The sequence below is a fragment of the Leptodactylus fuscus genome, chromosome 4 (assembly GCF_031893055.1).
Source record: "Leptodactylus fuscus isolate aLepFus1 chromosome 4, aLepFus1.hap2, whole genome shotgun sequence".
NCBI lineage: Eukaryota > Metazoa > Chordata > Amphibia > Anura > Leptodactylidae > Leptodactylus > Leptodactylus fuscus.
This window is the reverse complement of record NC_134268.1, coordinates 16,727,578-16,740,047: the sequence shown is the minus strand read 5'-3', so window position 1 is coordinate 16,740,047 and position 12,470 is coordinate 16,727,578. Positions and strand designations below refer to the sequence as shown.

Below are 12,470 nucleotides of genomic sequence, written 5' to 3'. Positions count from 1 at the left end.
CCTAAACTAATACAGACCCCAGACCAGACCCCTAAACTAATACAGACCCCTAAACTAATACAGACCCCAGACCAGACCTCTAAACTAATACAGACCCCAGACCAGACCCCTAAACTAATACAGACCCCAGACCAGACCCCTAAACTAATACAGACCCCAGACCAGAGCCCTAAACTAATACAGACCCCAGACCAGACCCCTAAACTAATACAGACCCCAGACCAGACCCCTAAACTAATACAGACCCCAGATCAGACCCCTAAACTAATACAGACCCCAGACCAGACCTCTAAACTAATACAGACCCCAGACCCCTAAACTAATACAGACCCCAGACCAGACCTCTAAACTAATACAGACCCCAGACCAGACCCCTAAACTAATACAGACCCCAGACCAGACCTCTAAACTAATACAGACCCCAGACCCCTAAACTAATACAGACCCCAGATCAGACCTCTTAATTAATACAGACCCCAGACCAGACCCCTAAACTAATACAGACCCCAGACCAGACCCCTAAACTAATACAGACCCCAGACCAGACCCCTAAACTAATACAGACCCCAGACCAGACCCCTAAACTAATACAGACCCCAGACCAGACCCCTAAACTAATACAGACCCCTAAACTAATACAGACCCCAGACCAGACCTCTAAACTAATACAGACCCCAGACCAGACCCCTAAACTAATACAGACCCCAGATCAGACCCCTAAACTAATACAGACCCCAGACCAGACCCCTAAACTAATACAGACCCCAGACCAGACCCCTAAACTAATACAGACCCCAGACCAGATCCCTAAACTAATACAGACCCCAGACCCCTAAACTAATACAGACCCCAGACCAGACCCCTAAACTAATACAGACCCCAGACCAGACCCCTAAACTAATACAGACCTCTAAACTAATACAGACCCCAGACCAGACCTCTAAACTAATACAGACCTCAAACTCCTTAACTAATACAGACCCCAGACCAGACCCCTAAACTAATACAGACTCCAGACCAGACCCCTAAACTAATACAGACCCCAGACCAGACCCCTAAACTAATACAGACCCCAGACCAGACCCCTAAACTAATACAGACCCCAGACCAGACCCCTAAACTAATACAGACCCCAGACCAGACCCCTAAACTAATACAGACCCCAGACCAGACCCCTAAACTAATACAGACCCCAGACCAGACCCCTAAACTAATACAGATCCCAGACCAGACCCCTAAACTAATACAGACCCCAGACCAGACCCCTAAACTAATACAGACCCCAGACCAGACCCCTAAACTAATACAGACCCCTAAACTAATACAGACCCCAGACCAGACCTCTAAACTAATACAGACCCCAGACCAGACCCCTAAACTAATACAGACCCCAGACCAGACCCCTAAACTAATACAGACCCCAGACCAGAGCCCTAAACTAATACAGACCCCAGACCAGACCCCTAAACTAATACAGACCCCAGACCAGACCCCTAAACTAATACAGACCCCAGATCAGACCCCTAAACTAATACAGACCCCAGACCAGACCTCTAAACTAATACAGACCCCAGACCCCTAAACTAATACAGACCCCAGACCAGACCTCTAAACTAATACAGACCCCAGACCAGACCCCTAAACTAATACAGACCCCAGACCAGACCTCTAAACTAATACAGACCCCAGACCCCTAAACTAATACAGACCCCAGATCAGACCTCTAAACTAATACAGACCCCAGACCAGACCCCTAAACTAATACAGACCCCAGACCAGACCCCTAAACTAATACAGACCCCAGACCAGACCCCTAAACTAATACAGACCCCAGACCAGACCCCTAAACTAATACAGACCCCAGACCAGACCCCTAAACTAATACAGACCCCTAAACTAATACAGACCCCAGACCAGACCTCTAAACTAATACAGACCCCAGACCAGACCCCTAAACTAATACAGACCCCAGACCAGACCCCTAAACTAATACAGACCCCAGACCAGACCTCTAAACTAATACAGATCCCAGACCAGACCTCTAAACTAATACAGACCCCAGACCCCTAAACTAATACAGACCCCAGACCAGACCCCTAAACTAATACAGACCCCAGACCAGACCCCTAAACTAATACAGACCTCAGACTCCTAAACTAATACAGACCTCAGACCAGACCCCTAAACTAATACAGACCCCAGACCAGACCCCTAAACTAATACAGACCCCAGACCAGACCCCTAAACTAATACAGACCCCAGACCAGACCCCTAAACTAATACAGACCTCAGACTCCTAAACTAATACAGACCCCAGACCAGACCCCTAAACTAATACAGACTCCAGACCTGACCCCTAAACTAATACAGACCTCAGACCAGACCCCTAAACTAATACAGACCCCAGACCAGACCCCTAAACTAATACAGACCCCAGACCAGACCCCTAAACTAATACAGACCCCAGACCAGACCCCTAAACTAATACAGACCCCAGACCAGACCCCTAAACTAATACAGACCCCAGATCAGACCCCTAAACTAATACAGACCCCAGACCAGACCTCTAAACTAATACAGACCCCAGACCAGACCCCTAAACTAATACAGACCCCAGACCAGACCTCTAAACTAATACAGACCCCAGACCAGACCCCTAAACTAATACAGACCCCAGACTAGACCCCTAAACTAATACAGACCCCAGACCAGACCCCTAAACTAATACAGACCCCAGACCAGACCCCTAAACTAATACAGACCCCAGACCAGACCCCTAAACTAATACAGACCCCTAAACTAATACAGACCCCAGACCAGACCTCTAAACTAATACAGACCCCAGACCAGACCCCTAAACTAATACAGACCCCAGACCAGAGCCCTAAACTAATACAGACCCCAGACCAGACCCCTAAACTAATACAGACCCCAGACCAGAGCCCTAAACTAATACAGACCCCAGACCAGAGCCCTAAACTAATACAGACCCCAGACCAGACCCCTAAACTAATACAGACCCCAGACCAGACCCCTAAACTAATACAGACCCCAGACCAGACCCCTAAACTAATACAGACCCCAGACCAGACCCCTAAACTAATACAGACCCCAGACCAGACCCCTAAACTAATACAGACCTTTAAACTAATACAGACCCCAGACCAGACCTCTAAACTAATACAGACCCCAGACCAGACCCCTAAACTAATACAGACCCCAGACCAGACCCCTAAACTAATACAGACCCCAGACCAGACCTCTAAACTAATACAGATCCCAGACCAGACCTCTAAACTAATACAGACCCCAGACCCCTAAACTAATACAGACCCCAGACCAGACCCCTAAACTAATACAGACCCCAGACCAGACCCCTAAACTAATACAGACCTCAGACTCCTAAACTAATACAGACCCCAGACCAGACCCCTAAACTAATACAGACTCCAGACCAGACCCCTAAACTAATACAGACCTCAGACCAGACCCCTAAACTAATACAGACCCCAGACCAGACCCCTAAACTAATACAGACCCCAGACCAGACCCCTAAACTAATACAGACCCCAGACCAGACCCCTAAACTAATACAGACTCCAGACCTGACCCCTAAACTAATACAGACCTCAGACCAGACCCCTAAACTAATACAGACCCCAGACCAGACCCCTAAACTAATACAGACCCCAGACCAGACCCCTAAACTAATACAGACCCCAGACCAGACCCCTAAACTAATACAGACTCCAGACCTGACCCCTAAACTAATACAGACCTCAGACCAGACCCCTAAACTAATACAGACCCCAGACCAGACCCCTAAACTAATACAGACCCCAGACCAGACCCCTAAACTAATACAGACCCCAGACCAGACCCCTAAACTAATACAGACCCCAGACCAGACCCCTAAACTAATACAGACCCCAGATCAGACCCCTAAACTAATACAGACCCCAGACCAGACCTCTAAACTAATACAGACCCCAGACCAGACCCCTAAACTAATACAGACCCCAGACCAGACCTCTAAACTAATACAGACCCCAGACCAGACCCCTAAACTAATACAGACCCCAGACTAGACCCCTAAACTAATACAGACCCCAGACCAGACCCCTAAACTAATACAGACCCCAGACCAGACCCCTAAACTAATACAGACCCCAGACCAGACCCCTAAACTAATACAGACCCCTAAACTAATACAGACCCCAGACCAGACCTCTAAACTAATACAGACCCCAGACCAGACCCCTAAACTAATACAGACCCCAGACCAGAGCCCTAAACTAATACAGACCCCAGACCAGACCCCTAAACTAATACAGACCCCAGACCAGAGCCCTAAACTAATACAGACCCCAGACCAGACCCCTAAACTAATACAGACCCCAGACCAGAGCCCTAAACTAATACAGACCCCAGACCAGACCCCTAAACTAATACAGACCCCAGACCAGACCCCTAAACTAATACAGACCCCAGACCAGACCCCTAAACTAATACAGACCCCAGACCAGACCCCTAAACTAATACAGACCCCAGACCAGACCCCTAAACTAATACAGACCCCAGACCAGACCCCTAAACTAATACAACCCCAGACCAGACCCCTAAACTAATACAGACCCCAGATCAGACCCCTAAACTAATACAGACCCCAGACCAGACCCCTAAACTAATACAGACCCCAGATCAGACCTCTAAACTAATACAGATCCCAGACCAGACCCCTAAACTAATACAGACCCCAGACCAGACCCCTAAACTAATACAGACCCCAGACCAGACCCCTAAACTAATACAGATCCCAGACCAGACCCCTAAACTAATACAGACTCCAGACCCCTAAACTAATACAGACCCCAGACCAGACCTCTAAACTAATACAGACCCCAGACTAATAAAACTTTAAACTAAATACCAAACCCGATACAACCCCACACATGACCCCCTACACTAATTCAAATGTCACCAATTTGCAGAAACAAATTTGCGCCTTTGTAACATCAGACAAGTGGTAGAAGGCCTAATAAATCTCCCCTGAGCCTGGCAACGCTCTTACCTACAGTCTTGGGCCCGACTCTGCGCCTTGTCCTGTATACCATATACTTATAAGATCTTATTGTCCGGGTTGATCCGTTCCTAGGCTTTACGGCGTCTCTGGACCGGTGACTGCACAGATTGCGGCCGCCTGCTGTCCGGGAGTTTCACGGATCCATAGGGGAAAGCTATCCTGACTTGTAGCGTCTTGGTCATCAGTATTAAAGGTCAATTTGGGGTCTGGAAAACCCCTTTAAATGAGACCTTTCCTGGGTCGCTACAGTGCAGCGTTTATTTCGGGCATGTTTCTGCAGTGTGCGGCCACTGCCTTAGTGTTAGTTCACACGTTCAGGTTTGCAGATGCATTTTTTGAAGGTAAAATCACAGATGGGGATCATGAAAGAGAAGGACAGAAAACAGTATGTAATGGGTTAATAATACACCTGCTCTATTAGGAGAACCTGGACCTCTGATGAGACCCAGGAGGACCTAGATGAGGCCAGGTGAGGAGACTATATAGTCCCGCTGGGGGGGAGGTGTCCTCACCACACAGAGACACTCAGGAGCTTTGTGAGGGTTTGGAGTGAGCAGGAGAACGATCATGGCTGACAAGGGCAAGACTCACCTGAATGTGGTCATCATTGGCCATGTGGACTCAGGCAAGTCCACCACCACCGGCCATCTCATCTACAAGTGCGGGGGCTTTGACCCCAGGTCTTTGGAGAAGCTGGAGGCTGCAGCTGGTCAGGTAATGGTGGGGTCTGTGTCTTCTACTGGTGATGGTGAGGTCTAAGGATGTGTCCTCCTATGTGCAGGAGCCTGATGTATGGGGGGGATGTAGCAGAGCTGGGGGTGTGATTGTCTATGTTGCTCTAGTCCTGAACCTAGGAGGACTTGCCTGCAGTCCTATGTAAGTCCTCCCCTCTTCTGTATGTGCCCAGTATCCACCACACTGTACTGGTTTGGCTGGTGACCTCTTTCCTCCAGTAGGTTTGGTTTGTAGACTTTTGGATAACCGTTTCCTCCAAAACTTGTGTATTGCCTTTCCTCTTCTTTTTTAAAAATCTTGCAATGCCAAATCTTGCCACTAAGCCTAAAACACTCTGGGACTTCCTTTTTCCTATAGGACCATACTGGGCAGACTATCCATTTGTATGGGAATTTTTTTTGCATTGGGCAAATTTTATGACTGGTGAATTGTCTTATATAGATCTATACGATCGCTGTGATCATCAGTGTGTTGTAAGTGAGGTGACTGCTGCAAATCTACAGAAAACAGGAAGTCTCAGCATATTCTCTGGCTTGGTGGTCAGGGTCAAAATTGCAGGATCTGTTTAAGAATTTATTTTTAAACCTAATGACTTGGGAAACTTCTAAACTTCACCAAAAATGTCTTTAATGTTTAATATAAAACTTTAAGTTTCTGGTGACATTGCCTTTAATTGGGACCCAATAGCCTGTACACTATTAAATCTTAGATGTAGTATACAGTATAACTATATACTTGTATATAGTGCTGAAGTCTAATGGTAATCTCTGTATTCAGATTGGGAAGGGATCCTTCAAGTTCGCCTGGATCCTGGACAAGCTGAAGGCGGAGAGGGAGCGCGGGATCACCATTGACATCTCCTTATGGAAGTTCCAAACCAACAGGTTCACCATTACGATCATTGATGCCCCGGGACATAGAGATTTCATCAAGAACATGATCACTGGCACGTCCCAGGTAGGTGGCCACCTGATGGAACGACCTATAGGATTGGAGTGTCCATTTCATATCATGGTTTAGTACTGTTGGTCCTCATCAAAATGTTGCTAATAATCTTGGTTCCTCCCCTCCAGAACCAGGTGGGCCTCTAAGTTTAATTCTAATGGTCTCTTATTTCAGGCTGACGTGGCTCTTCTAGTTGTCTCTGCAGCCACAGGTGAGTTTGAGGCTGGGGTGTCCAGAAATGGTCAAACCAGAGAACACGCTCTTCTGGCCTACACCATGGGAGTCAAGCAGCTCATCGTATGCGTGAACAAGATGGACCTGACTGAGCCTCCATACAATGAGCAGAGATTCAATGAGGTGGTGAAGAATGTGACGACCTACCTCAAGAAGATTGGCTACAACCCAAACTCCATCCCGTTTGTACCAGTATCGGGGTGGACGGGAGAGAACATATCATCTCCAAGTCAGAAGGTAAGCTTTAAATTCCATGACTTAGATATTGAGTTATTTTAACGTACCCTCTACACTGAAGCTTGTGGTCTACTGAACTGGGGGCTACCCTAGGAATGGGTTCACCATTGGCCTTCACTCAACACTTGCGCTTGACCAACTAAGGTAAGATGACTTGCTACTTCCATATGTTGAAGAATAACTTGGTAGATACTACTTGACATGTCTTCAGTAAAGGAAAGCCCTTGACCATGGTACCATCTATGGTGAACCTCTAAACTCTCCTTGGTCCACATACTTACACTGGCCATGTCATACACAGATGGGTTGGTTTAAAGGATGGAAGGTGAAACGAAAAGAAGGCTTTACTAAAGGACAGTCCCTACTGGAAGTCATGGATAACCTGGTTCCTCCGGTCCGACCGGCCAACAAACCTTTAAGACTGCCATTACAAGACGTGTACAAGATCGGTGGTAAGTAGTCTCCCACTTGGTAAGGTCTAGGACTTGCTGCTATAATCTCATCTGGAACTGGATTTCTCTTCTCTCCTATGACAATGGTGTCCTTCAAAGGAATTGGCACCGTCCCTGTGGGTAAAGTGGAGACTGGGGTCCTTAAGCCAGGGATGACCATCTCCTTTGCCCCATCGAACTTTACTGCAGAAGTAAAGTCTATAGAGATGCATCACGAGCCGCTCCAGACAGCGTTTCCAGGCTACAATATAGGATTTAACGTCAAGAATATAGCTGTGAAGAGTCTAAGACGTGGAAATGTTGCTGGAAACTCCAAGAGTGACCCACCAACCGAGGCCACCAGCTTCACGGCCCAGGTAAGTAACCTCTACCAGAACAAACGTCTGGGTAACCTGTGGAGATGGTAAAGTGTTGGGTTTGTCTCCTTTAAGGTCATCATTCTGAACCATCCGGGCTTTATCAAGACTGGCTACTCTCCAGTCATAGACTGCCATACCGCCCACATCACCTGCAAGTTCTCTGAGCTTCTGGAGAAGATTGATCGTAGGTCTGGCAAGAAACTGGAGGACAGTCCTCATCAACTGAAGTCTGGGGACGCTGCCATTGTGAGACTCAAGCCCATAAAACCCTTCTGTGTGGAGAGGTTCTACGACTACCCACCTCTAGGTATGGCCTCCACCAATCTTGCTTTGGCCACTGGGCTTCATCCTCTAATCCAGTGTAAATGGACCTTGTAGTCAATGCTTGACCTGTTGGTTAATGGCTACATCTACTTTTGCAGGACGCTTTGCTGCCCGGGACTTGAAGCAGACGGTCGCAGTGGGTGTCGTCAAGTCGGTAGAAAGAAAACTGAACAACTTGGCCAGGAAACAAGCCCAGAAGCCCATCCTGGTGAAGTGAAGACCTCGATGTCCTTCAGCTTCTCGTTACATGTAGCCTTGCAGAGATTTCTGCCCCAGCAGTGAAGTAACTGCTGCCTTGTGTTAATATGGTCTTCATAATAAAGATATAAGAAGCATGGCGGTGTGTGCGTGGTCTGGGAAGTCTCCGCTACGTATTGGCCCCTTGTGAGGGTATGAGTGCCATGACTGGGCTGGTGGATGGAAGTGGTAGAGGTCATCAAGCTAACTCATCTGCCTATCATGGCGGGGGCTGTAGAGAAGGACCTCATGGTGGGGATTCTGACAAGCCCCAGATCATGGAAAGTTCCTGAATTCATGGGGGTATTAGCAACCGAGACAAGATGGTTGGAGAAAATCTCAAATTCTAGTTGCAAAACTGACTCCAAATCTTAGATGGGATCTTCAGGGAAGACCTTAAAGGTTCTTGTTTATGGCCCTTCAACAGATGAAGGCAGATTTATACCAAGGTTATCGGGTATGATAATGCAAACTTTATTTTGTTGCAAACTTTTCACCTTTTGTATCGCAGGGTCCCACCACTCTATAGGGATGGCCATCTAGTGCAGAAAGTAATCCCTGCTATATACCAGTCTTAAACTTTCCTTACTGGGTTGGAGAACGTCCCTTTAAAGAGGACCCTTCACTTCCACATCAGCTCTTTGCACTTCAATAGGCTCTGCTCCACTGATTCTGGCTCTTCTTCTCTTACCCCCTCCATTCCTGAGCAATCAGTGCTGTCAGTTTTGGTGCCTGCTCCGCTCTAGTATCTGTCCTGGCGGCAGCAGCAGGCAAAGGATGTGACTGAGCGCTGACAGTCATCAAAACTAAGAGCACAGATTGCTCAGGGACGGTGGGGACTAGAGAGAAATTCCCAAAGCGAAGTCCTGGAATTGGTAAAAGGCAATTGATTTCTGAGTTATAGCCGTCAGCCCTTCACATCCCCTCCTTGATGAGGGCGAGGCAGGTTCTTTATAAAAGTGCATATCATGTGACATAAATGACAAATTCAGGTCAGGGATCATCAGTCTGTCTATGGGGGTCACCATTATGGTCCTGTAGGAATAGACTGGTCACTATAGCTCTGCCCTCCATATCCAGAAGGGTAACAGCACTACACATGGCACAGGGATCCTACTAATTGAAAGGGTCACTTGTCATCTATTCATGGCCTTTTGCAGGTTTTCCTAAGGTGGTGCACAAGCAGAGCTGCAGTGTAAAGCATAGTAACTCATAGCCAAGGTATAGCTGACTACTGTATATTGTGGCTTTAAGCAGATAAAACATTGCAGATTCTGATTTGTTATAACTATACAATGGCTGTGACTACTGCAAACCTATATAAGGGGAAACCTAAATACAATGTAAGTACGTTCAGATTTTTGTTAAGGCTCGCCCTCTGGTGGTGAATGAGTAGACTGCAGCAGACCAGATATTACATGGGGGGTGGGAGAGAGGTCTCTCAAAATTCTAGTTTCTCACACTCTGAAATGACCTAAAATACTGAAACTTAAAGGGGATGACGGGAGTAGAAAACCTACAGTGTTGGCCAAAAGTATTGGCACCCCTGCAATTCTGTCAGATAATACTCTGTTTCTTCCATAAAATGATTGCAATCACAAATTCTTTGGTATTATCTTCGTTTCATTTGTCTTCAATGGAAAACCACAAAAAGAATTGTCAAAAAGCCAAATTGGATATAATTCCACAGCAAACATAAAAAAGGGGGTGGACAAAAGTATTGGCACTGTTTGAAAAATCATGTGATGCTTCTCTAATTTGTGTAATTAACAGCACCTGTTACTTTCCTGAGGCACCTAACAGGTGGTGGCAATATATAAATCACACTTGCGGCCAGTTGAAATGGATTAATGTTGACTCAACCTCTGTCCTTGTGTTACCACATGGAGAGGTCATGGGTCTTCCAGCAGGACAATGACCCAAAACACACTTCAGGTCAGCACTAAAAAATGGTGGTGAGAGAAAGCCCTGGAGACTTGTAAAGTGGCAGCAATGAGTCCAGCCCTGAATCCCATAGAACACCTGTGGGGGAGGGGGAGAGATCTCTTGGTGGCAGTTTGGAGAAGGCCCCCTTCACATCTCAGGGGGGACCGCGAGCAGTTTGCCAAAGAAGAAGGGTCTAAGATTCCAGCAGAGCCTTGTAAGAAACTCATTGCTGGTTAGCGGAAGCGGTTGTGCGCAGTTATTGTGTGTAAAGGTTGTGCCACCAAGTATTAGGCTGAGGGCGCCAATACTTCTGTCCGCACCAGTTTTGGGTAAAATGATCAATGATGTGACTTTTTTTTTCATTCTCTTTTGTGTTTTTTCATTGCAAGAAAATAAATGAAGATATTACCAAAGAGTTTGTGCTTGTAATCATTGTCTGGGGGACAGCGAGGATTATCTGACAGAACTGCAGGGGGGCTAACACTGTATATACAGCTAATTACATTTGTAAACAGCACCACACCTGTCCATAAGTGAATACAGCAGGTCTACAATACCCTACCCTATCTGTACATAGTGAGGCGCTGTTATAGTGGACTGGCTCAGTGATGATCCCTCCGGGGAGAGTTACTAAGAAGGCGGTACCGGATCTATGACAGTTTTAAGCCGTGAGAAGTGGTGATAAGGTGTCAGATGTATTACGGGTCTGCGACTGGTGGAGGGGTAAGAAAGAGGAAGCTCCGGCCAGCGCCGTCTGCCATGACAACCTCCATCTTATTATATAGATCTGGTCACATAACCAGGACACACTCAGCCCCTTAATAGAGGGAGGGTCTCCGCATCTGTTCTATGACTCACCTTCTAGACAGATTGGGCTTATACTCAAGTATATACTCATCTCTATGACCTATACTTATCGAAGGGGGGTCTGTACCCAGCACTAGAGATGAGCGAGTACTGTTGGGATCAGCCGATCCAAACAGCACGCTCGCATAGAAATGAATGGACGTAGCCGGCACGCGGGGGGTTAAGCGGCCGGCCGGCGTCAAAGCGGAAGTACCAGGTGCTTCCATTCATTGCTATGGAGCGTGCTGTTCGGATCGGCTGATTACAGCATCCCTATCACTCAGCTGATCACTGAGTGGGCTGAGCTGCAGTGACTTGACTTGGCCACTACACAGAGGTCGGCGCTGTCTGCCAGGTCAGGACCCCATGATACTGGATGGCTTATATTAATGGGTTCCAAGTTGCGCCTTCTTCCCCCTTCCCCCCCACTCATATATTATTTTACAGTTTTTATATTCTTGTATTTTATTTTTTATTTTTTTTTTTATAAAAACACTCAGATTTGGTCACTTTAAACATTTTTATTAATTTAAAATATGGAATGATTAATAAAATGAGTTTTGTGACTTTGCGTTAAAAACCGTCTCCTGTACCATGTGGTGTAATACTCTGCTACAGTCCCACCAGTCTCATATCCTTCGGGTACGTCCGTCCATCACGCGGCTCTGAGAGTATTGCTGAAAATACTTGAAGTTTTTGTTTTTTTAATGTCCTCCATGCAAAGTCTGACAGATTCGATGGCCAATCTTAGCAATTCCGCAGCCAAAAAATTTTAATTTTTTAATTTTTTTTTTTCATCACATTGAAAATCGGTTGAATACTTTGGTCAGAAAAAAAAAAAAAAAATCAAAAAATAAAAAATATATAAATAAAATATTTCTACATGCAGAAAATATGTGCCTTTAAAATACCCAAAATTATAGTACATAAAATTATTTTTTTTAATTTTTTTTAGAAGTGCACAGGAATAAAAAAAAAAAAAAAATTTCAAAAAGTTCCGTCAACTTTTTTTTTCTTGGGGAAAAAAAAATTTGGACAAAAAGGAAACGCTCCTACACTATGTACAATTTTTTATTTTTTTTTCATCTCTAT

The 12,470-nt window shown here is 46.1% G+C and overlaps 1 protein-coding gene across 1 annotated transcript; it reads left to right on the top strand.

The window, feature by feature from the left end:
* Positions 1–5,650: 5,650 nt before the first annotated feature.
* LOC142201239 (elongation factor 1-alpha) lies at positions 5,651–8,586 on the top strand. The gene is made up of 7 exons (XM_075272065.1): positions 5,651–5,797; positions 6,596–6,775; positions 6,938–7,234; positions 7,536–7,686; positions 7,786–8,042; positions 8,118–8,352; positions 8,468–8,586. Exons 1-7 carry the CDS (start codon positions 5,651–5,653, stop codon positions 8,584–8,586), a joined length of 1,386 nt encoding a protein of 461 aa, XP_075128166.1.
* The last annotated feature ends 3,884 nt before the right edge of the window (positions 8,587–12,470 follow it).